This window comes from Falco biarmicus, chromosome 4, assembly GCF_023638135.1.
Source record: "Falco biarmicus isolate bFalBia1 chromosome 4, bFalBia1.pri, whole genome shotgun sequence".
Taxonomy (NCBI): domain Eukaryota; kingdom Metazoa; phylum Chordata; class Aves; order Falconiformes; family Falconidae; genus Falco; species Falco biarmicus.
In genome coordinates, this window is record NC_079291.1 from 35,808,916 (window position 1) to 35,833,747 (window position 24,832).

At 40.0% G+C, this 24,832-nt stretch overlaps 1 protein-coding gene across 1 annotated transcript in view; it reads right to left on the bottom strand.

The window, feature by feature from the left end:
• Nucleotides 1–9,187: 9,187 nt before the first annotated feature.
• The window catches only part of COL1A2 (collagen type I alpha 2 chain), a 40,212-nt gene continuing 24,567 nt past the window's right edge, over nt 9,188–24,832 (bottom strand). Inside the window, exons 32-52 of the mRNA XM_056336686.1 lie at nt 24,118–24,225; nt 22,719–22,772; nt 22,103–22,156; nt 21,478–21,531; nt 21,315–21,368; nt 21,104–21,211; nt 20,064–20,117; nt 19,918–19,971; nt 18,109–18,270; nt 16,590–16,697; nt 16,073–16,180; nt 14,628–14,681; nt 14,416–14,523; nt 14,185–14,238; nt 13,730–13,837; nt 13,022–13,075; nt 12,783–12,890; nt 12,121–12,367; nt 11,507–11,697; nt 10,168–10,410; nt 9,188–9,603 (exon numbers count right to left, since the gene is read on the bottom strand). Coding sequence (XP_056192661.1) covers nt 9,457–9,603; nt 10,168–10,410; nt 11,507–11,697; nt 12,121–12,367; nt 12,783–12,890; nt 13,022–13,075; nt 13,730–13,837; nt 14,185–14,238; nt 14,416–14,523; nt 14,628–14,681; nt 16,073–16,180; nt 16,590–16,697; nt 18,109–18,270; nt 19,918–19,971; nt 20,064–20,117; nt 21,104–21,211; nt 21,315–21,368; nt 21,478–21,531; nt 22,103–22,156; nt 22,719–22,772; nt 24,118–24,225 — 2,232 coding nt within the window. The 3' untranslated portion in view covers nt 9,188–9,456. The remainder of the gene's footprint in view (nt 9,604–10,167; nt 10,411–11,506; nt 11,698–12,120; nt 12,368–12,782; nt 12,891–13,021; nt 13,076–13,729; nt 13,838–14,184; nt 14,239–14,415; nt 14,524–14,627; nt 14,682–16,072; nt 16,181–16,589; nt 16,698–18,108; nt 18,271–19,917; nt 19,972–20,063; nt 20,118–21,103; nt 21,212–21,314; nt 21,369–21,477; nt 21,532–22,102; nt 22,157–22,718; nt 22,773–24,117; nt 24,226–24,832) is intronic.

Consider the following 24,832-nt stretch of genomic DNA (forward strand, 5'->3'; position numbering starts at 1 on the left):
GGCTTGCCCCTTTCCTCTGCCCATGGCAGGGGGCTGGAACACCTCTAAGGTCCCTTCCAGCCCAAGCTGTTCTATTAAATTTTGGAAGACAAATTCTCTGTCAGCCTCAGGCTCATTCACACACTACTTTGCTGAAGTATCAGCAGAGGCTTAACAGACTAAAATATTTCCACGGGTCATTATTTGAAGATGAAATTGCATAGAAATAGTTTAATTTAAGAAGAATATTACAAATTGTTCCTTTAGGGTTCACATTGTTCTGGCATACCTGTTTGTCTATACGGTGCTGTGTTGCTGTGAGCTCTAATGGGTCTGTGTAATTTTATGATATTGAAATATAAACATATATATACAAAATATCAACATGGGCTACTGTGTACCTCAGGCTTAGCAAAGATTTGTCACTTAGGAATTAACAGGTAGCTGAGTAGTTGTGCTATTCCCAGAAATGTTGTGTGAAAGCTTGGTGAGCTGAAATCTGCAGGACAGCTGTTATTGTTTGCTTCCAGCTTTAAATCTCCTGTGCATGGCCCACTTTAATAGTTGCTTTTATAACAAGCATACAGATCTAATTAATGACGGTCATGTTTTTGCTTATGCTTTAAAAACACTTGTACTGAGAAGCTTAACTAACAGAATATGACTTTCTTTAAAGCCTAAGTCCGGAACAAATCCATATGCAGTGAAACCACTGAAGCCCATATCCTTCAGCAGCTCTCTCATGTTAGCATTTTATGAGTCAGCCCTTCTGTCACAGGGAAAACTGATAGGGCTCCCTCTCCACTGCCCATCTGTGTGTTTTCACGGTATGTGCAAGAATTTAATCTTTTTGAAATGTTCCTTTCTCCAGTGCTGGAGCACAAGGATCTAACTGCTAGTAGAGAGGCAAGCGAAATGCTGGTTTCAAAGCTGAAGGCAAAAACTCTCACGTACTATCTATCGACTGGGGAGAAGGAAGAAATTGGCTGGTAAAGAGGTGAACCAATAACAAAGGAAAAGTGCTGGCCTTGATCTAGGTGCAAAAGAGCAGCTAATAAAACCAGAAGAGATCTTTGGTCTTGCCTGTTGGCTTTGACAGAGTGCTTCCACCCTACAGATAAGGCACCAGTCTTAAAAGCACCTTCTGCTTTTCAGAAGGTGGCTCTGTGCCCTCACGGTGGCAGAAGAGTGCAAAGCAACTTGTAAATGGGAAATAAATCCGAGCTGGTTTTCAACACACGAGATCCAGATCGTATCAGATACGCAGTTTACAATTGTCGTTTTTTAGAAGATCATGCTATCATAAATTTCAGAGCTTCAGATAGTGAAAGGCTATGAGTTTAACTTACATAATTATTTAAACTTCATAACCATGCTAAGAAACAGATGAAGGGGTCAGTAAGAATCAATGCAATTATTCTTCATGTGTTTGAACAGTGTGCACTATCATGATTGTGGCAAACAGGTAAAGGAGTTGTTAGACAAAGCCCACAGAAAACAGCTACTTAGTTGTTGCATATGAGATTTATGCTGTATTTATGTAGAATTAACATAGGGAACAGGTTTATAGACCAAGCTTCTGGAGCAGAGGATAAGGGGAAGAACATTGACATGGACCTGGAAAGAAGGTGAGAGAGAAACTCAGTTAATCCAAAGGTCGGTTCTTGGCTTATCATTTTATTAACAGAGTGTTCACACCTGGAATGATACCCAAGTCTTGTTGCAAAGAAAGAATCTATGACATCCTGATATACAGAAAACAGTAAAGGCTGTGAAGATGTTAATGTCATTGTATACAGGGCCAGAGGAACACTGGCTTAAACATGAGCAAGGTCTTAGAAAAAGTATTGTTTACTATTGGATATGCTTGTCAAAACACCTTTTTCCTGGTTAACCTGTGGGCAAGGGGGAAGGGTAGGAATGTCATTCCTGAATGTCCAGAAGACAAAGAGCTCATAGTCCCAAAGGAGCTGAGGGCATCCTAGCTCAGGAGGAGGGAGCTGAAACATCAGTTCCTCTTGCCTGGAGCCAGCCAAGGACATGTCCTCTGTAGGCCCAAGCCACCAGCTTGTCTTGCACAGGGAAAGAATTCTTAACCTTAGCTCTTAAGATACTCAACAAATTGGAGACTACTAACTAAACCAATATTTTCAAAAGTTACTACATGAAATAAAGTATTTGAAGTTTGCACCACAGAAGCAAATATGGAACTGAAAAAGTTCAAAGGATCTCTTGTATCTGTTTGCAAATGAATGTAGCTGAGAGAGATGATGATACACACTTTAATTCTACTCTGTGTACTGTGAGGCAGATGATCTTTGTGGATGTGGTTTGGCCTTTTGCTCCTCTTCAGAAGAATAAGTGGAGGCCCTTTGGATCTCACTGCAGAGTCTGGGGAGCCAATCATTTTTGGTATACGCAGCTTCTGTAGGAATTGAGATTTTAGATAACTGTGGTAAACCAAACATGGTGTCAAGATAGGTACAGCAGTAACAGCCATGATGTTCCTTTGAACTGAAGAATTGTGAGTCTTACTCCCTTATTCCCTCTAGATACTGAAAAAATAAGGAGAAGGTAAAAAAGACTATCAATCAGAAACAATTGTATGCGTGAAAAGCATTTTGCTTTTTATTAAAATTAAGGAAGGCTTTGTGTAGGTGACTTCTCTTGATATATGTTCTAGGCACTGTTTAGAGAACTTACTGGGAATCAGGAGCAGAGACTGACACCTGAAGACACTAAATATCTTAACCAAAAAGTAGTGGTAAACACCTTTGAAAAAAATTGCCCAGAAAAACCTGTAATCATTATGGAGGGAGGATTTCATGGAGACAAAACCCTGTCCTTTCGACCACTGGGTAGAGAAGGTAATTTCAGCAACCAGGCTATTGCATGGTTTTCCCAGGCCTGAGAACCTGGCCATTTTTATTCCTTCAGGGAAGAGTACAAAAATAATTTGCATATGGCAGTGAGGTAACAGAAGGAACCACTTTAAAACAAAATCTAAGTGTAGAACTAAAGCTGGCAGGTGAGATAGCTTACTATGCTGGTGTTACGAAGAAGGTGTGGAAAGGAGAATGGGACAGATATTTCTCCAACAGTCATGAACATGGTAGAACCACTTGAACAGAAAACCAAAAGCAAATTCTGGTTTTTAATAGGAATCTTCTAATTATCATATTATGTACTTATTTTAATTAGTGCTATTTAATATTATAATACCAGCAATAATCAATAATGCCCTAATTAAATGTATTAAATAATTAATTGATTAATATCACTAATCTTTACAATAATTATAACATTTAGTTATTACTACTACTTAGTTATTCAGACATCCTATTGTTCCAGTCAGTTTTTAGGTACTGTAGATTTTTTTTTAGAAAGAGTATGAGTAGGCTGAGGAAATGCTGCTCTTCTGGATAGTTTGAATTTTAACAAAATAGTTCAACCTCAAGACACAGGATCAGAGATTCCTTTCTTGCTTTCTGAAGCGAGAACTACTTTCTGTTTGAAAATAAAGATGCATAATGATAGAAAGACAAGGGCCGTGCCATTGCCTGCCTTTGCAGACAGTAAGCCAGGGCCTGATTCTCCCCTGTTCTGACTCTGATATGGAGGAAAGACTCCTGCCATGGAGTTATTGCCATGGAGTCGATGCAGAAGTTGATCATATCAAACACCCAATAAATGCTACAGCTGGTGTGTTGTCATGGTAAGTATCTTGGAATAGTGGCATTTCTGAAATAACCCTCTCAGCTAATTTCTACTGTGACAATTTGTGGAGGAAATTTGTGCCCTCCATCAGTGCTGAGAGGGCATCCAAACCCATTCTCACCTCAGACTGATTTCCTGCCATTTTCCCCCACTATGAACCTTATGTTAACCCTGTACATGCATTCCTGTAAAGCAGAATTATCGATACCCAAGTCCCGCTGTGAGGTCTGGAGGCTTAGTAGATTGTGAATGATTTACTCAAGCATGGGTGCAGTTGTTAACAGCTTCCACTTATGCCTCAGGACAAGGCTTTCCTTGCCTTGCAAAGGAATCTTTACAGATTCTGATCTTTACAGAAGTGCAGGCAGGCAACAGGAGGACAAAGCTGAAACCTTGCCCTTGATTAAGATCAAATTAAATAGTCCAGAGTGATACCAGTATGAATGAAGCACTTAGAAAGGGAGGTGGTGTAAGTGCTTTACTTCTCCAATTGATTTTCTTGTGTGAAAACCGAGGGCATGCTCGAAAGCTAAGTTCCTGACGATGGGAGCTGACTGAGCATCTAGCCATTTGTTAGGAACACAGAGAGGAAGAAAGAGATGCCTGTGAGATGCCATCTTCAATTTTATTCCTTTCTGCCACCTGTGTTCTTATAAACCTCATAGCAGTGTTGTGGGTCTGGACAAATGGAAGGAACCCAGCTCTGCGTTCCTCTGTAAATTAAATTCCTTTTGCTCTGACCTGTTCCAGGTCACTACCAAACGTACTGCATACCTAAAATGACAGGAATCCAGTCAACAGCAGTATCTTTGCACAGAGGTGGCTGCAGGAGACTGATAGGTGAGTTATGGGCAGCCTGTTTACAAGTATTTGCTTCATTGGGGAGCTATTAATCACATGAATTTGCATTTGCTATTTCGAATTCATAGAACCTGACAACTAAAAGACTAAATTATTATTGTCTTGAGTCTTTTTTACCCCAAGTAAGACTGCAGTTTGCTGCCAGGAGCTTTCCTGGTTTGGATAGGTATTCTTCTGATAACCAAATATATTTTTAGGATGAGTTGTGATGCTGATACTTTGCAGAAATGGCCCTTAGGGAAATTCTTGGCCATAGGCAGCTCAGAAGATTTGGATAGTAACCATGACAGGGAATTCAGGAAAAAAAACCTCACAAAAATACTCTTCAGGGGCCGGTAATTAATGTCTGAGTCAATAGGTGGTGCACTACACGTGTGGAAGTGGTGGTGAACTGCTCTGGCTGTTTCACTGAGGGTCTTAAGAACTGGCGTGTGGGAAAACTTTCATTTCACCCAAAAATTTCAGTGACTTGAAAGCAGTGAGAGAAAATGAAATACATGTGTGTTTGGAAGATGTTGACAATAGTTACTGGAATTAATTATATATATTTCAAATGCCTGTGTTCAAAATGGCATTCACATGTTGCATTTGTTTGTTTTGATACTTATATTTGGCTTAATGAGAACCATCATTTCATGAGTAGCTGGAGAGTATACTTAAGCATGGAATCATGTTTAGGAAATTTTGCTCATGTAATACTTGTATTCAGCCACCTATTTTCCAGGAAAGGACAAATTTATTTCAGCCTAAGAATATAGACATACAGTCATTTCTGTGGAAGATCTTTGTTTATGTTCTGTAGATTGCATTCATTTTGCATCCAAGATTTATGGGAGGGCAACACAGAAAATCAGTGGTTTTTTTAATGAGCTCAGGATGAAGCATGAGTAAAGCTAGATGAATTAGAGATACTTCTGGTAGTATGTCTAAGCACTGCTTTGTTTGAAATTGGTATACATGATTGTAATACTGTAAAACACTGCATCAAGTGGGTGGTAGGAAAGGAGCTTTTAGGAGATCTTGTCTGAAACCACTAAGCACTACAGCAAAACTAATCAAAAGTCACATCGAAAGCTGCAACTTACACCTGTGTGGTAGAAGCGTAGATCTGTTAATTTGTTAATGTTGTTTGTCACTTACTTGGATTAAAAGCAATTTGTCTATTCATAGTGTTTAGCACAGTATTTGTATCTTAAACTGATAAACACAGATCCTCCAGATAAATAGTGGCTCGTGGTTCCCTTCCCAGTGAAGAAGCGGCTTGCTGTGCAACCACTTTCCAGGTTTTGAGTTTCTTTCTGCTCTGTGCTTGTCAAATTTCTGGTGTTCTCATAGCTCTATTTTTTACCTACTTATGCCATGTTCATGCAAAAGCATATGCTACAGAGAGCCCAACGTGCTGCCAGCTGAGCCCGCTGAAGCAGTATGTATCAGGTTGACACCGGGCCCAGGAGAGCAAGTTATGCTCAGGAGGAGTGAGAAAATGGGAGACCAAATTCATCACCCTCTGGCAACTGTCGTGGTTTTCTTATTCCCATTTATCTGAATGACTCCCCTGCATACTGCGATCACAGGCTGACTGAGAGGGAGTTGTGCTTATGGAAATACATCCTTATAAAAGTGCAGGTCAGACCAAAGAGATCTTGTCCGTCACAACTGGTAAAATTCAGGCATCAAGAGGACTATGTAGCAAGCCCAGTTCATACACACAGAGGCACTTCAAACACTTCTGAAGACTTTTTAGTAAGTATGGGTACCATAAGGAATATTTGCACTTGAGACTTCAGGCTTCAGTTCAGATGCAATTCAAAGCACCTTCTGACAGGAGCCTTTTAATCTCTGCTCATCTCCTGGGGACATGATGTAAGAAGAGCTGACAGACAGGACACGTGTATTGATCACACAAGTGGGTGGTCAGTCCCACAGATTCCAAGGAGAAAAATGGTCTGAGCGCTGCAGTACTTTCGTTTACTCAGTTGCATCAAAACTGAGCACCGTGTGTGTCGGTGGCTCCTTAGTCTCCCTACCCAACCTTCTGCAGCTTCTCCAGCAGTTCTGTTCTGTGCAGTACAGCCAGGGCTTGCTGCAAACCTTCTCTTTCACTAGTTACTCCAGCTGTTTTCCATTCCTTCCAGGTTTCTTTCTCGTCCTGAATGCAAACATAAATCTATTTTAACCCTATTGTTTTAGCTAATTTATGCTAGTGGTCGAGGTGCATTACCGCTAATGCATGCCTGGTCATAGGTAAATTTGGATCCAGAGATAATCCTTATAGGGAGGCAGACCACTCCCAAAGATGATTAAGCTCACTTTACCAGAAGTTTGCTCAACATTTTATATTCCTAAAAGTAGAAAATATGAAGGCTCCCTTCCCTGTCTGCCATTCATCTCACTTATTTTCAGCTATGAGCCTTGAGAGGAAAGACAGTTTCTTCCATACTGTACATAGCACAAGCAAAATACTTGACTGTGCATTACTTTCTGAAGATCTCAAAACCTGCGGGCCAAACCAAGTATCTCCTTGGTGCTAGTGAGGCTACAAGTTGAGGTGGATGCTATGTATTTTTTGTGCTTTAATTTCCAAATGAGTCCACTTTTGTGCTGAAGGTGTGAAAACACAGAATTTGGATGTTACCCATGGCTGGTAGAAAGGAAGCATTCTCTGCCTAGTAGGGCAGGCTGTGAAATAGATCACAGAGAGCAAAGGACAAATCAGAAGATGACAAGAGACAGCGTCTGCCCTTTCTAAACTTCAAGTATTTAAGTGTAGGGTGTTTCTTTTTCCCTTCTCAGGCAGCAATAGTCCACCTCCCAGTCCTAGCAATAATCTTTGCTTACATCCTAGCAGATTACATAGACCGAGGGATGTAATTTTAGCCTTTCAGTCCTTGTAGGAACTTGCTAGCTTGTAGATAATCTACATGAGAAAATTCCCTTTTTAAAGAGGTTAATTATTTTTTTTGACAATAACAAAAATCAGATTTTGAAATACTAAGACAATGATTGAAATACTAACCATCATGGTCCAATGAATAAATGCAGGTATTTACCTCCGGAATGTTTTACTCACTTAAGAACAAAGGGGCTATATTTTATCACGGCAGTTCCTCTCTTACTAATTCAGCACACAGCTGTGGGCACATAGCAGCTGCATTTAGGGCCATGTTTTGGTGTTTTCCCTTCTTTCCTTAATCAGTTCATTGCAAGCAAGAATGAAGACCTTTTTTATAAACGGCTTTTAGTGCTTATTCCTCCTTGCACCATTTGGAGCTGCCTTCAGACACTCAGCTGCTAACCTTTGTAGTGGTGCTTTCTTCAGGTTACAGGGAGCTGCTTCTGGATATTTTTAATTCATGCTCCTCTCCGGGGGTTCCTGCTGACTAAGCTTGTCTCACCTGCCCCCTTACCTGCTTTTTCTGTTGTCTTCACAGTCCTTCGTGTTTTCTTCCAGTGCCTTCCCCATTTGAGGAACATGGCTGTTGGAACTGCAGTTCATTTCTGTTTTTCAGAAAAGCGCTATTGATACGATAGCAGGCTCTTAAAAGGCCTCAGATAAGAAAAAAATTATTAAGGTTAGCAACAGCAGATAGTTTTGTCTCTCATACAGAACTGGGTGAGCTATAAGGGCCTAACAGACACTGATCTTCCTGACAAGACAACTAAATTTAGAGATTCCTTGTGTGGACTTCTGCACATCATTTCAAAAGCACACAGGCACAGTTCTGCTGATTACGGCACAGCACCAGCCAGCACAGCTCTCCCAACACCAAGGAACTGTCTTCAAGGGTAAGACAGAAGCTTCATCCTCCTTCTATGTTTAAGTGAGAAAAAAGATCCTTCTTTTGGCATTAATCCTGCTTAGCATTTGGAAAAAATGAATTATTTCTGCTTCTGAACTTCTCATACTATGAAGCATAGGGTTACTGAGTTTCTTGTGGACTTTTCAAAAGGTGGTGTTGAAATGAAGAGTCAAGTAGACAATCACACCCTTAGTTGTAGGCAGTCTTCAAATGCTCTAAGCAAATGTTTTACAGCAATGGGCTAAGATAGCTGTAGTAAAGCAAATGTATTGTAAATTCTGGGGATGACTCTGCCAATGCATCTAGGCAAGTAACTTAACTCATTAAATAGTTTCTTTTGGAACACTGGACATGCTTTATTTCATTTTTTCACAATTTATTTAAACATCTCACATATACAAAATACATTTTCTTTCTTTTTTTGAGAAATGATTATTTTTTTTTAACCCATTGTAGAAGATGGAGATGAGATTTAAAAGCAGGAGCACCTGATTTTGGAGGAAGAGGACAAAGATGAGCAAAAATGATCCACATGCTTAAGCTGCGGGTGAGACAGGTCATTCTAAGTTTTGAGACAGATTTCAAAGAAACAGAGAAGTGATTTAAATGCTACTAGCACCATCGAAGTTCAAGTATTGGAGATATACTCTGTAATAAAGCAATTAGCACCACTGTATTTTGAGTGGAACTGAAAGTACCTCAGATCACATGGCAAAGTACCTACAAAAGATGTGGATCACACTTGATTTAGTGTATGAGGTAGTTTAAACCTTTGGAAGTTGTGGTTTTAAACTTCCTCTGTGGAAGATATTCAAAGACCACAAGTGGTGCAAACTTTCATGATTTTTTATTTTGGTTTTTTTTCTTTACAAAGGTTGACATTTCCCAAAGCAAGGTGTTAAATCTTGAAAGACTTCCAAGTCCTTTTGGGGCTGTATTAAATTTCATTGCACAATGCTCCAATCAATTCTTCTCCTTCTCTTTCGCCCAGAGTTTAAGCAAGTAGATGAACAGAAGAAATGGAAGGAGTCAGCTTTCATTATAAAAAGAAATGACAAGAGAATAATTTGGGAGAGGCTTTAAGTTAATTTTAGTTCATTCATTTGAAACAGACTGGGCCAATGTCCAAAGCGAATTCTTGGTTAGCGCCGCCAATATCCAAAGGTGCAATGTCAAGGATGGGCAAGCGAGATGGCTTATTTGTTCTGTATTCAATGATCGTTTTGCCCCATTCATTGTTCTTTCTCTGCAAGAAAAGATTCATTACAATTATCGCATTGTTCATAGTATTGAGAATTGTTTCACCTGAACAAATAATTTCTGAAGGAATTTCATACTAATTTTGCTGCCATTGTTTGCAAATCAGATACACATATCCAGCTATTTAGATTCCTGATACAGAGAAAATATTTACTTTAATCTTCTGAAGTCTTATGTGTGATGCTCTACATAAACCATCATATTATTCACACTGATGTTAAATCCTCAGTTTTTCAGGACTTAAAGATCCTGGCCTTCCTACAGCTTTGTAATATTTTCTCATCAACCTTCAGCTTACATGGAATTTGGATTTGGTCCCTCTGAAAAGCTTTTCCTTTTTTGCAACACTGCAGGGTACAAGGTAGAATTTGTTTGTAAACTAGTCCTTCCCACTTGCTAAAGATCTGGTATAGCTGGTTTTGTAGGCTATTTATCTTCACTGGGTGAAATTTTGCTGGTCTAAATAATTCTGAATCAAAGCACAACTCTGTCCCTAATCATGTGCCTAAGCATGGGCAATCATGGTGCCCATGGTTTCTGCGTTACTTACAGAGCATCCATCCTCAAGAACACTGAAAGTGAATCTGCTGTTGCCTTCAGCTCGTAGTTCAACATCGTTGGATCCCTGCAGTATAACAGCCTTTTTAAGGTTGCCGGTTTCCTCATCCAAATAGGCAATGCTGTTCTTGCAGTGGTAGGTGATGTTCTGGGAGGCATGGTTGGCCAGCAGACGCATGAAGGCAAGCTGGGTGGCCATATCCTTTGAGGTCACTCCTTCATGATTGTATTCAAACTGAAAAACAGAAAGGAACCCACTCAGTTGTATTGCTGGGGAAAGGTGGATGCTTGTAATGGAAGTATGTGATACTTGCTCTAGGAACATTAAAGAAAAATAATCACACAAGTCTGCGATCACTTGTCTTGCAACTCCAGAGCTAAAGAGCATCAAATAAAACTAGTAGGGGGTAGATTGAAAACCAGACATGAGTGGATATAGTTAAATTGTAAAACTCTGTTCCAAGATAGGGTGTTAACAGTTTAGGTGGATTCAAAGACAAGATCACACAAGTTCAAGATAGAGAAAACTATTGTTTCCATAGATGAATTGAAACAATACCTGTCTCAAGAAAACCCTGAACTTTTTTTGAGTGTGACAGAATAGTGTCTGTGGATATTACAAATGCTTACTTCATTCTTACGCTCTTTTACAGCATCTACTTTTAGCCACTGTATGTGGCTAAGAAACAGGACCCTAGACTGTTCTGACCCAGTGTGATCAATCTTATCTTCTTTTATTAAAGATCTTGGACACTGTAATTTCATTGTAAGATCAATTCAATTTCATTTAAGAATTATGTAACTAGATCTCCTTAGCTGTACAAAACTTCATTTATTTACAGTTGGCTGGTACAGTGTCTAATGTGCAAGGAGACATAGTTCTTGTTTTTACTTACACTGGCAATTCTGAACATTACATCTGTGATGGGTAACAAATATCTTTCTGGGAACAGTGTTACATGTAAAAAAATCTCAATTAAAAGAATAAGCAAAGATGTTTTTCTTAACTTTTTCAGACAGTTTCTAGATTGTCTTTATGCTAACGTACCATATTCTAGCCCATGCTTCCCTTAGCAATAGCGTTTAGTCGTGCTGAATTGATCACTTGCAGACACCAAGAAAAGTTAGAACACTAAGAAATCCTTTTAGCAAACTGTGATCCAAACCAGAACTGCAGCATTGTTCTCTTGAGATAAAAAGTAGTTCCCTTTTTCATACTTATTCTCTAAAAGAGTTTAATTTCTGTGTTTGTGTGCTGAGAGCTGGTGAAGTGGGAATTCTTCATACAGTACTGTAGGAAACAATCATCCTCCCATACATCACTTACTTACCTGGGTGCCACCATTGATAGTTTCACCAAACCATACGTGCTTCTTGTCCTTGGGATTCTTGTTCACATACCAGTTCTTGGCAGGAATATTGTCAGGGTTGGCACTGATGCAAGTCTCACCAGTGGCAAAGTCACAGTATACTCTAATGGCATCTGCAGAGCAGCCTTGGTTAGGATCAATCCAGTAGAAGCCTGCCATTGAGGAAAGAAATGCAAACAATAGTTCACTCAGCCTAACATTTGCATTCAGTTTATATTCACTTGTTTAATATAAAAACTCAGGGAGAGTTCGTAAGTATCACAACTAGGTACAATATTAAGGTGATAACAGGATAAATACATATTTTAGATTGTTAACATATAAGAAAGTGTATTTGAAAGGTAGGGTTAAATATTTTTGTATTATTTTGAAAAATTATTGCAATAATTGTTCAACAATAGCTATTAAAGAGCTTTTCAGAATGTCCATGTATCTACTTTCAGTGGAGGCAGAGAGAACATCTTCATTGGTCATTTAGTATTTTCACTGGGTGGCCAAAGATACCATTCAAAGAAAGCTCATACGCTGGAAGTACTCCCTGAGCCAGAAATGACAAATGTCTCACACTAACATACCGCTGCTCCATTCTGGGTGGCTGAGTCTTAGGTCACGGCAGGTGCGAGCTGGGTTCTTTTTGGAGCCTTCTGGGGTCAGCAGGGTCTCAATTTGGTTGTTCAATGTTTTCAAAGTGGCATCAACTTCATAATCCTTGGGTCTGAGAGAAGGCTGATCAGCCCGGTAGTATTCTGCATCATAGCCAACTTCATATCCACCACCATTGGGACCAGGGGGACCAGGGGGACCAGGAGGACCAGGAGGACCCTTAAGGTTTTCGAAAGTAAAAGACAAGAAGCATTTGTTAGACATATGATTCTCTCGGTTAAATGCTTCCACACATGCATAGTCTGCTTAAGTCCTAGTACCCTTAGCTTGAATCTGTGGCTGCACATACGGACTTGTCCTGTGGTGACTACTATGGGCTCAAGCAGAAGATGCACCGTGTAGGACTACCACATCTTCTTTGTGTGTTTGCTGTCTGGCTATAGGGAATGAACAAGGACTTCAAGTTTAGGCCTACTGGGCAAATGTTTAATGTTAAGTAACAACAGACATTTGGAAGTCTCTATGTTTTTTAATAAATAAACCCTCATCTTTTCACAAACTGCTAGGCTTTTGAAGTTACTTTCTTGTAACTATAAAATATATGTGTTAAATCAACAAAAAATGTTATACTCACAGCAGGGCCTTGGCTACCGTGAGAGCCACGCACACCAGCAGGGCCAATAGGTCCAGGGAGACCATTTCGACCATCTTTACCAGGAGGACCAGAAGGACCAGGTGGACCCTAAAAAGAAATTCAAACTGTTTAATGACAGTAGAAAATACTAGAAATAGTTTCATGTAAATGGGAGTGTACATATATATTGCACAAAGGAAATGGGAGAGTTACTTGAATATGCTATTAAATTCACATACCCTTGGGCCAGCAGGGCCATTGTTACCAGGAGGACCTTGATCACCATGTTGGCCCTGTTGGGAAAGATACACACATAGTCATTTAAAACATGCAGTGGCACACATTTGTATTTGCATAGTTCAAGAGGGAACTATAGTCATGGGCTCAGAGAATGGGAACCTAGCGCTAATGGCATTTATTAGTGCAGCTGGGGTATAAAATGCCTGTTCTGGGGGTGAAGAGAGAGAGCATAAAGAGGTATTTAAGGGCATAACCTATAAAAATCTGTATTATTTCTTCAGATTTTCGGAGAAGGCTTTAAAATAAAGTCATAGTTCCTAAAGGGCATAGAATTTAAGGGGGAGAAAAATCTATAAATTACTTCTGCTTCTCTATAATACAAAGGATTTAACATTTCTGGCCAGAATAAGAAATAATATCATAACAAAGGCAGAGCTTTTTGAATCTATTCCAGCCAAATGACGTCAAAGTTTCAGGGCAACCAATGGTACTCACAGTTCTAAAGCCAATTTATCAATGGCAATATCAAAACTTGCCAATTTATGTGAAAAGCGTTGACTGTTAGAGAATCTTATGGACTTTGAAAGATGATGCAGAGTGGAGTAAGTAGTATCAACCTGCTGAGTTATGCATATGTAATTCCACACTAGGGTGACCTTATTTCCTTTTTCTCTTCACAGTTAAAATCCTGGAAATCATTTACTTACAGCAAGACCAGGAAGACCCTGCAATCCATTGTGTCCCTTCAAGCCAGGCAGACCTCTATGCCCCTTATCACCAGGTTCACCCTTCTCACCACGTGGACCTTGTGGGCCCTAGGAAGGGATATAGGTGTCAGAGGAATAAAAGAGAAGGTTACAAGTATGTACAACCATCAAAGCAAAAATTAGGCACGAACACATTCTGCATTGTGCCATAGATTTCCCCTGATACATATATGTACATCCTGTTAACACACCCAGGAAGTGTGTCAATCCCAAAAGCTTCAGGATCAGCCCATTAAGAGAGAATGCTGATTGAGATTCTAGGTCTACAAATGTTTACGGCTCCCTGAGTGCTACTTTTTGGGCTCATATCTTGAGCATAGCCATGAGTCCTTATTAATAAAGCACGTTTTCTCTTCTTGCATCAGTGCAGTAATGTATTTAGAAGTGAGACTTACAGCAAGACCTCTTGGACCAAAAGCACCAGCAGGACCGACAGCACCAACAGGACCCTGAAATAGGAACAGAAGCAGCACGTCACTGCTGTATACTATACTGAATAAAGGTTCCGTGCTCAACACATTTCAGCAGAAAGCAAAATAATTATCCAGTGCACATACTGTAGAGGTTTGATGCATACAAATGTTAGTCCTGTGTCAATCAGAACACCTGAGGTCTTGTCAACTTACAGGATCACCACGGTTTCCAGGCTTTCCAGAGGGACCAACTTGGCCGTGAGGACCAGGAGCACCCAGGGCACCACTGGGACCAGGGCTACCAGGAGCACCACGCTCACCCTGGCAACAAAGGAATGCAAAAGAAGAGACAGTGTGTTACTTCTGTCTTACACATACTGGAATATTTCTTCCATGACTATGAAATAAAAGAAAAGAACAGTTACCTTGAAACCAGGAGCACCATCACGGCCTGGAGGACCATCGTTTCCAGGATTGCCCTGTTAAAATACCATGACAAAATGTTAAATTCCATCAACCTTCATCTCACATGGAACTGTTAGTCTAATTGCTCCCAATGAGAATAAGAAGATGCTAGGATGGGATAGCATGAAGGTAACAAATTGTTCCTTATAGATGCCACTCTCAAATCCCTTAAATATATTAATGTTCTCAGAAAAAGAGGATGGTCTTCAAATATTTTAGATTTTCCAAGTTCAGTATAGAAAATAACTACCGAGTTCTGCTATATTTCTCACAACGGTGGTCTTCATCTAGCTTGCACTCTCGTAAAACTGAGATCTACTTTTTAGATGAAAAATGCTAGGGGTGAGAAAAGAACTTGGAACAGTAGTCACAGCTAAATTACTTTGTTGTGGTACTTCAAGATTAAATGGCTTCCTTTGTGAATGTATAGCCACTGTATGGACAACCTTCTTCAAGATAAACTACTAACTTGGATGGTTAAATTTGATGGGTAAGTTTATTTGCTGCTCTGTGAAGAGCTGCGCACAGTGCCCTGGCCTCCAAGTAATCACCCATGAGGCAGGGCATTAGAGGGAGCAACTTGTTCCACTGGAGTGTTCCCACATTCCCCCTTCTGCACAGGACTCAGGTCCTGCATTGTGTCTTAACCTATGTCAATCTCTCCAGAAGTACCTGCCACACAGGCCAGAGTTTGTTCTGTCATGCTTTTTGCCTACAAACCTTAGGTTTTGTGGTGAGGGAATGCACATTGGGAAACATTAGGTAGCTCAGCCACAATGTTGAAGTGTATCTGTTCTGTTAGGACTCCAAAACAGCGTTGAGTGTTGCACAAGTCCAATAACTGAATTCCAGTATTTTATGTAATGTGCTTCATATGCCTTCTGAGTGGACCTTAAGTTAAAAAACACTTTTATCTTTAATATCATGAATCATTAGATCCTTTAAATAAAAGGGACTGCACAATTTTTATCCTTCCCTGAAAGACATGTATATTGCATCTCACACGATTAAGAAAATTTGCTGATAACAAGCTTTCCTGATAGCTCTTCTATAGCCAAAACCTTATCCCCTGGGATGTACTACTTTTCACAGCTCCAACAATGAAGTAATCTTTTCCCTACTCTGTCTTTCTTGGCAATTAAGTAAAAAGTCAAAAGATTCTGACAGTGACTCCAGAATCTAATTGCCAGATACAATCTGTGCCTTGAAGAATTTGTCACCTAGTTGGGGATGGGGAGGGAAATCCATGTCTATTAGAATCCTCCTGTAATTTTTCTTGAAGACACCAGAAGTTACAGGTTTGCTAGCAGAACAGTCTCCAGTTGCATCCATTTTTTCTGTGTATTTGTCTTTGGCTCAGAATAAAAGAAAAGCAATCTTCAAGAGGAAATAAGACATAGCTTACATCACGACCAGCTTCACCAGGAGCACCATTTGGACCAGGAGAACCCACAGGACCAGAGGGACCACGGGCACCAGGAGGACCAGAAACACCCAGGGGACCAGGTTCACCCTAATACAGGAACAGTGGTAACAAAATGTGACATTATAATACAACACAAACCAGTCTTGCAGAACTTCTGACATACAACTAAGAGAAACATTTCTGTGCAATCAATTCTGGAAATGAAAAAGAACCAGGACACAAGAAACATATCTAACTATACCATATATTATCTTAATTCTGTATTTTCTACCTCTTCTACCAGAAAACTCTGATGCCATTCTAAAATATGCTCATCTGCAGACAGAAGTTTGTCTGCAGCAAACAATAATTTCTTCTGCTGCTCTGTTAGGTCCAGATCCTCTGCAGCAGCAACAGCAGAATCTACTTCTCCTTTTCCCTGGTTTCCTGTAAGAGGAGACCTCAACTCTTTTTTTACATGTACCTGTTAAAAGCAGTTAACTAGTCATATACTCACTGTTGCTCCAGAGATGCCTGGAAGACCACGTTCTCCCCGAGAGCCAGGCAGACCAAGGATACCAGGGGCACCAAGAATACCCTGAGGACCTGGGCTACCAGGTGGACCCTATGATATGAAAGGAATATTATTTATATTAATAGAGAAAAATCAGTAAATATGGCCCTCCATATTTCTCATTTGTTTTGCTCTGTAACAGTATGAACTGCTTTCCAAGGATCTCAATGTGTGTCAGTGCTAGCTCCTGCATAGAAGAAGGCACAACCAAGCCACAAGACTTTAAACTCCAAAGCTATAGGCCTGTGAGAATGTAATGCTCGTTATAGTCCCCTCACTACTGTTTTCCAGTGAAAATGCTGTTTCTGACAACACTAGACACATGCTTTTTCCTTTCCCATTCACTAACAGTCAGTGATGCATGAAAACTGGAGAGTATCCGGTAAGAGAAGACGACTAGGTGAGGGGATTCCATAGTGAAGAGACTGATCATCTGAGACCGATCATGAGACAGTCTTAGAAGACATCTAGGTGGTATCTGACCTCTCCAAGCAACCCTTAAGAGTTCTCTACTGATCATTTGAAAAGTAAAAAGTTTGTTTAATTAAGTGACTTTTCCATTTTCTTGAAATTTGAGCATATATGGTGCTAAACTTGGCATTAGTAATCAACCTGACAGATTACCCTAAATTATTACCCTAACTTACAGTCACGCCTACTAGTTAAATGTTTTTCATAACTGAAATTAAATGAGAACATAACAATTAGAAAATGTATTGCTTTATACTGGACATTGAAGGGCAAATTTTCAATTATCACCTACAAAATTTTAACATACACGTCTGACAGTGACACTGAAGTTTTCCTTCTTAGCTGCAACTTCTGCAGATCACAGAAGAAATTTCTGTAATTTTTTTATTGAGAAACAATAGGGTGGTAATTCACACAGGTGTACTTCCATAAGACCAAAATGTGTCTGACTTTTAAAAAGTCAGTGATTTTGGATGTGGAAGCTTAAAGATCCTTAAAATTGATTTATTTATTTATGTCATTCTAAGCCAATCTAGGATCAGACAACTTTAACCTTGTGAACCCCGCAAATTAAGAGTTTCTGATGCAGTAAATGAATTGAGCTTGTTCTAAATGGATGTTCATGTGTTCCTCCTTTTTCCACCCATGATGCTCAATTTCAGAGCAGGAGACCCTGATTCCCTTTCTCAGGCTAAGCAGCAATTTCTTCTGTAGTTAGCCTTGTTGCTTTCATTTGATCTACTTGCAGAGACATATGCAACTCACCACAAGAGTAAAGAGAAAAACCTGACCCTGAGATCAGGTTCATTTTTTATGGCATGCTTGTCAAACATGTCTGCAGTTTCTTGGGTGTCAGTGGAGCTTCTACTTAAAAGCTTTACTAAACTTGTGGATAAAAGAGAAAAGCCCTTCACAAATCCCAAAAATATCTTAGAAGCCCTAACATTTACATGAAGAGAAACATTTTTAATGAGATGTGATAGTAACTTACAGCAGCACCAGCCTCTCCAGATGGACCTTTCTCACCAGCAAAACCAGGTGGGCCAGCAATACCTTGTTCACCAGTACGGCCAACTGGACCAACATCACCACGTAGACCTCTAGGACCATCTTTGCCAGCTGGGCCAGGAGGACCAGGGGGACCAGTGATGCCCTAGGATTGAGTATGAATATGATAACGTTACAATATAGACCCATTAACTGGGGAGAACAGAGGTAAGTATAATTTTATGTCCCTGTACTAAAATTGTGCTTTGCAATAAACAGGTTATCAACTATTCTAAAGCAGCGACTTGTACTGGTTTTGTTAGCAATGGATATCAGAAGAATGTTAGCTGGAATCAGAAGACTTACTGAACAGAGAGATTTATTTCTTTTACTCAGTGCAGGTGAAAGTGGCAAAATTTGGCAGGAACATACCAATTTGGAGCTGGAGACACTAATTGCAACTATAGCATCTGTGGTGAAAGTCTATTAAATAGTGATTGGTTACTGCTTATGAAGAAGTTTTTGATCATATATTTAATTCAGAATTGTTTAACTTGGACAGTGAGCTTAAGGAGCTCAAGGACAACTATAAATCGCTTTTAATGAATCCAACAGGTGGTGCTTGTTCTGCGCCCCCTGAACAGGCAGGATGTGAGCAGGACCATCCCGACAATAAAAATTGTGTGCAGCTGTGTCATGACAGTAACTCAACCATGCTCGGATGTCTGGCCAATGTCCCTGGCACGTGTGGACCTTATGGATCATAAGACAGTGCACATCTGCACTTGGCACAACTTCAGAGCTTGCATACACTAGGTATGTAAGCCAGTTTTGTTTTCGCTGCGTATAAAGGTGGGCAAGCTCTGGGACTGGGTCAGAAGCCTCACCTACAGGTGGACCCACTACGCAGGAACTTCCCAGTTACCAAAAGACTCCTGGCACTGGCTGCAGTGGGGCTTCCCAGCCCAAGTATGGGTCTGGATGATATTATTAAGGTGGCAGTTGGTGATGTATCCTTTTCTTAATCACTATAACGCTTTGCAGTAATGATTTTATGCATCGCTCCTATTGCTCTTTTATTGTATTGTGCATAATAACTAGTATTAATCCCTTTTCTCATATTGCATGCTATTTTCCTTTATTATGTTGTAAGATCATGATCTAGATTCATTTTTGTATTTTATTTGGAGTCCGTTTTTCTTGGTATCCAGTCAGTCAGCAAAACAACACCTATGAGAAAAAAACCTCCTCCAATTCAACAGGTTTATTTGCTTTGGATACTGAGATTTACAATTTATTTAAATGCAGGGTATTAAGGAAAGAAGTGCCTTTTGGTAAAGGTTGGAAACACCTCTGAATAGAAAAAATGCAAATGTCAATTTGACATGAGAATTTTTGGCTGGGAAATAAAGCAGCAGGGATTCACATTCTTAAACACAATGAGAGGTTGCCCTGCTTGAGACAGGAGGTTGAACTGCCAATACTTTAGAGGACACAAGATAACCTTAGTATTCTTTTTCAGATAGGACATGACCTTATTCCACTCAAACAAAAGCAAAATAATGGTTTGGCATCTCAAGATGGAGAGGGATGCTTGATGGATTGTAAAAAATCCCACAAATTAAATGCCTAAATCCCACTCCGGGAGTTTAAACATTTAAGAGACTTTTTCTTATCTCATCCAGTCCTATAAGGATCTGAGGTGATTGCAGTGCAATTAGAATTTGTGTCAATGTAACAAAAATGAGGATTATCCCTAACCAATGCAATTTCTGACTTATCTCCCATTACAATTTCTTCATTAGTTACTTACAGCAGGGCCAGGAGGACCAACTCTTCCAGCAGCACCAGGGAAACCAGTCATGCCCTAAAAACAAAAGTGAAAAGGAAGACTCGTTTAAAGGAAACAATGACTTAATGAAAAGCAACGATATTAGTGCCAAAAGCCTGAAGACTTACAGGAGGACCAGCATCACCACGAGGGCCAGCAGGACCAGCAGCACCAGCAGGACCCTATGTATAAAGAATTGAAAAAGACAGATGAATCAAGCAAAAACTGTTAATGTTCCCTAGTTAAAGTAAGGGCTCTGTCTCACTCATGAAAGCTGAGGGCAATTTTGCTTTTCACTTTAACAGGAGGAGGACTGGGCACAAAATCACAATTCCTGTCTTGGTACTAGGGTAGTAAACACTCACAGAAATTTTAAATCAGTATCATAAGGACTGGTAAGAGCTGCATAAGGCATTTATGATTCAAAAGAATTTGCCTTGCAAACATTAAGTGCATTTAGGCAAATCTGTAAGTCAAAACGTGAAAGACATAGGAAGGCAAAGAACAGCATGTCCTCTGTTAGCACTGTATGACTAATACAACCACATAGTGCAAGGGCCTGGTATTTCTCTATTAGAATCATACAGTAAGAACCCCAAGCCATGTCATCCTGCAACACTTTCAGTACTTGAAACAGCAGGGCCTGACTTTCTGCATCATTTCAGCCAGCTCCCCAATAACAGGCTACACACGTGAAGTAATATACACCTTTGGGCTATAAAGGTGTTAGCACATGAAAAGCCTGTGTGCAAGTGGGTGGACAGACAAATTTGCACATAAGCTTCTGGATGACTGGGTCTGAAATCAGACTGTGACAGCACATCCTGTCTTAGAGAGGAAGATATCAACATCCTCAGCTCAGAACTTACCCATAATCACCCCCTGAATGGTCCAAGATAGACTGACTTTGCTGATCTTCAGAGCAAGTTGAAAATTAATTTTTTTTCTCTTCCTTTCAGTTCCAGACTCATGATCTGAGCCCATATAAATAGATTGATAAAGTGTATAAAATGTGTGAAAATCAGTATGGTGATTCTCCTCACAGCCTAGTTTGAAATTATGTTTCTTTTTTTAATTACCTTTTCAAAATTCAAGGCTTTCAGGCTAGCATATTGCTTGCATAGTACAGTTAAGAACCATGTATTTTACAAAGACACAGTTCACTTACTGGTGGTCCAGAAGCACCAATTGGGCCGATAGCACCTGTTGGTCCAACTTCACCCTTAGGTCCTTTAGGCCCACGCTCGCCTTTAGCACCAGGCTGACCAGCTGCACCCTACAGGCAGAAAAACACAGAGAATGAGGAGTTGGAAAAGCATGTAAAGGAAATAAGAGGAATGGCATGGCATCAGTAACAGGAAAGCGCAAACAATACTCACAGGAGGTCCAGCAAATCCACTAGGACCTACGGGACCAGGCTCACCACGTTCACCCTAAAGAGAGGACAAAGAAGAGAAAACTGGTTGGAATGGGCTTTAAAAAGAACCTTTTTTTGAACATCCCATCTTTAGCACAGGAACAGTGGTAGGAATTGCTACTTACAGGGATGCCACGGGCACCAGCAGGACCAGCAGGACCAGCAGGACCTCCTTCACCCTAAAACAGATGGTAGAAAACATTATGACACTGAGGGAAAGGCCTCACAGAACTGGGGTGATCATGTGGTACAGATGCATGTAGTAGGTCTCCTCAAGCCTCTGATGGAGAGGGTGTTACTGAAAACGCTTCTGTTCTGACCTGCCCTGTATCAATAACTTCTAATGATACTCAGACAGGATAAAGAATCATTCTGAGCTAATGTGTGGTATGTTAATCACGGTATCAAAACCTCTTCTCATAGTGTGAGGAGGATTGTGGCATTTAGCCTCAGCTGGGAAGAATTCAGACAAAGCCTAAATCAGAATCTTCTCCCCATATAACCCACTGCCATGCAGATGTGCATCCCCTCCCTGCCCTTTTACTAAAAGGTTTGGGGTGCTATGGCAAACTTCACTGAACAGTTCTACAGTCCCAATAACCCTTGCCTCTCAAATCTGAAACACTTGCAGAACTCATGCACACTAGAAAGATGGAATTGCTTTTTATGGAACTCCTTATCTTACATATTCATGTGTGGGTAAACTGTATAAACAAGCAAGACAATTTTTCATTCAAAGAGTAGACTTACCCGATCACCAGCACCACCAGCAGGGCCAGGAGCACCAATAGCACCAGGGAGACCCTACAGGTCAAGAGACAGGACACCATTTCTAACAAAATGTAAGCAGGAGTGACTACTTTTAGTATTTTTTCTTTCCTTCTGAAGACAGGTGTGTGACTTTCTTCTGGCTGTTTTCAATATAAAGGACACGTGATTTATAAAATAAAATCAGCTATTTTTCTTCCAAAGTATGAATACAAGGATGGGCAGACAAAATCTCAAATTAATGATAACTTTGTGTGGCTTTGCAGGCTGAATTTAGAATTAGAATCAGCTGTCTGGGATGAGCTGGTGAAATTAGAGGATAATGTCACAATGAACAACTGTCTATCAAATACAAGGTTCTCTGCTGATGTCATTGCTCTGCTTGCGTGTATGAGAAGTCATCACTTTACTCTCTCCCCCCAGAAATTCAAAGATCCCTGGACAAGAGGTAACAGAATCACATTGATTTGTATCAAAAGCGAGCAGATATAAGCCGAAATGCCATGCAGTGGGAAACGTGAGTCCTGAACATCCTTTTTAGTCACTTAAGTTTGGAGGTGTTGCAAGATAGACTCAAGTAGAACCAAAAGATACTTACACGAGCACCATCTCTTCCAGTTGCACCAGTATCACCTCTCAGACCTGGGGCACCCTAGAATACACAGAGGGGAAAAAAGCATTATATTGGTAATGAGCACAATAGTTTGTATGAAAGAAGTCTTGAACAGTTCACTGAGTATCCATCTATCCATCTATACAAGATGCTTATGCTAGTTTTTGGGGGGAATGGACTTTGATTATTTTTTCATCCTTGTTGCTATGCATGTACTGATTTGCAAAGCGAGAATTTGCAGACAAAGGGGACTGACATGCTTTTCAGAATTATGAGCCTGCCTCTTTCATGGGAAACCTACTTAGTTTCCCCCAGGTGGCAAGAATTTTGAATGGAATTAAATATTCAAAACCAAGTTAATGCATATTCCAAATAATGAATGTAAATTCCCCCTCAAAATCCCTTCTCTTTTAGTGAAGAAATAAACATATGTAAAAATTCTTTTGGGTATTCATGTTATGCTTTCTATTTGAAGTGGGAAAACAACTGTTAAAAACATTGATGTGATATGAGTGGTCACATAAAATACCTTATGTTTCGTGTAACAAAAAGTTGTACACAAATAATCAATAGTGTCAAGAAATCAAACCAGCACTCTGTTCTACCTCTTTTTTAAACACATGCTGCTTTGCTGCTCCTCTGCATTAATCCACATGTCAGTACATAGTGTTTTATAAAACTTGCCAGCAATTTTCATCTTAATTTCCTTACAACTCCATTTATGCTAAATGACTATGGATTTTTTCAGTCAAAACAAATAAAGCAGTTCTAGAAATGGCAGTTGAGAGTTTATTAAATAATGAACAGAAGGGAATATGAAATGAGATGTACATAACAAGATAAAAATAAATGCTATAGGTAATGATAAGGATAAAGCAGAGCTAGCAACAGGACCAGCAACCAGACTTCACAGCTCTATATAAGGACATGCACTGGCCAAAATGTTCTCCGATTTTATAGAAAACTGATATAAACACAAAATTTTTTTAACTGATTTACATATATCATAGTCACGGCACTCTGAGCAGTCAAGAATTTGATCAGAGACTCAGTCTTTTGAGATCAGTAGGCCCATTCCTGCTATGAAGCCTGTACTCAAGGACAGATTTAGTATTTCTTCAGTAAAGATAAGCTCATCGTTAACCAATCCTGTGAAGAACTAACTGTCTCTTAAACCAATTCCAAATGCTGAGCAAAAATCAAAATACAACCTTAGAGAAAACTGTCAGTCTGTTAGACCAACAAAATCTCTACGTATTAAGTAATACAGTTTTACTGTAAATAAGAGTCACATTGGGGTAACCTGCAGGTTTATTTAAGTAAATGAAATTCAAGCATCTCCCAAACCTGTGCATGCACTAAAAAAGTAGGTTGCCCAGCTTACCTTTTCACCCTTGCCTCCTGGAACACCAGCAACACCTCTCTCTCCTGGAATTCCACCAGGGCCAGCAGGACCAGGACCACCAGCAGCACCAACATTGCCAGGCTCACCCTAGCAGCAACAGCATATCATTTAAGAGAAAGTCAAATCATTCACAGAATTTGGAACAAAATTCTGTCGTCACTACTTTGTCCATCATTCTGCTTGCTTGTAAACAGCATGAGTTGTAGCATTTTGTCTTAAATTATTGTTCTTATTTTACTTTTACAGCTAGTGAAGATGCCAGACATCAACGCTTTCTCTGATTGTGTGGGCTCCTGAGGTTTTAGAGTGTCCCATATTCCAAGCTAAACTTCTGTAGAAAGACTACTCATGAAAATCTTGAAAAGTGTGACCGCTTATTCCTGCGCCGATGTTTTGGGGAAAATATTGCTTACTAGACACAAGAACTTCATGTGTATAAGTAGAGGTGAGTACAAATAGAAGTCAGCATTAATTCTGGCCGAAATCTTGGACCCTATCTCAAAACTGAATAATAGTACGCCCAGCTGACAAGCTGCATTCAAACTGAGTCCAAACGGGAGTTTCCCTCCTATCATCTATAGTGCTAAACATAAATGCCTTTAATATTAGTGTGGACTAGCTAGGATGGAGCTTTACCACTTGAAAAAATGACCCAAGGCTATGGTGTATAGGTAACTACCTATTACCTGTAATC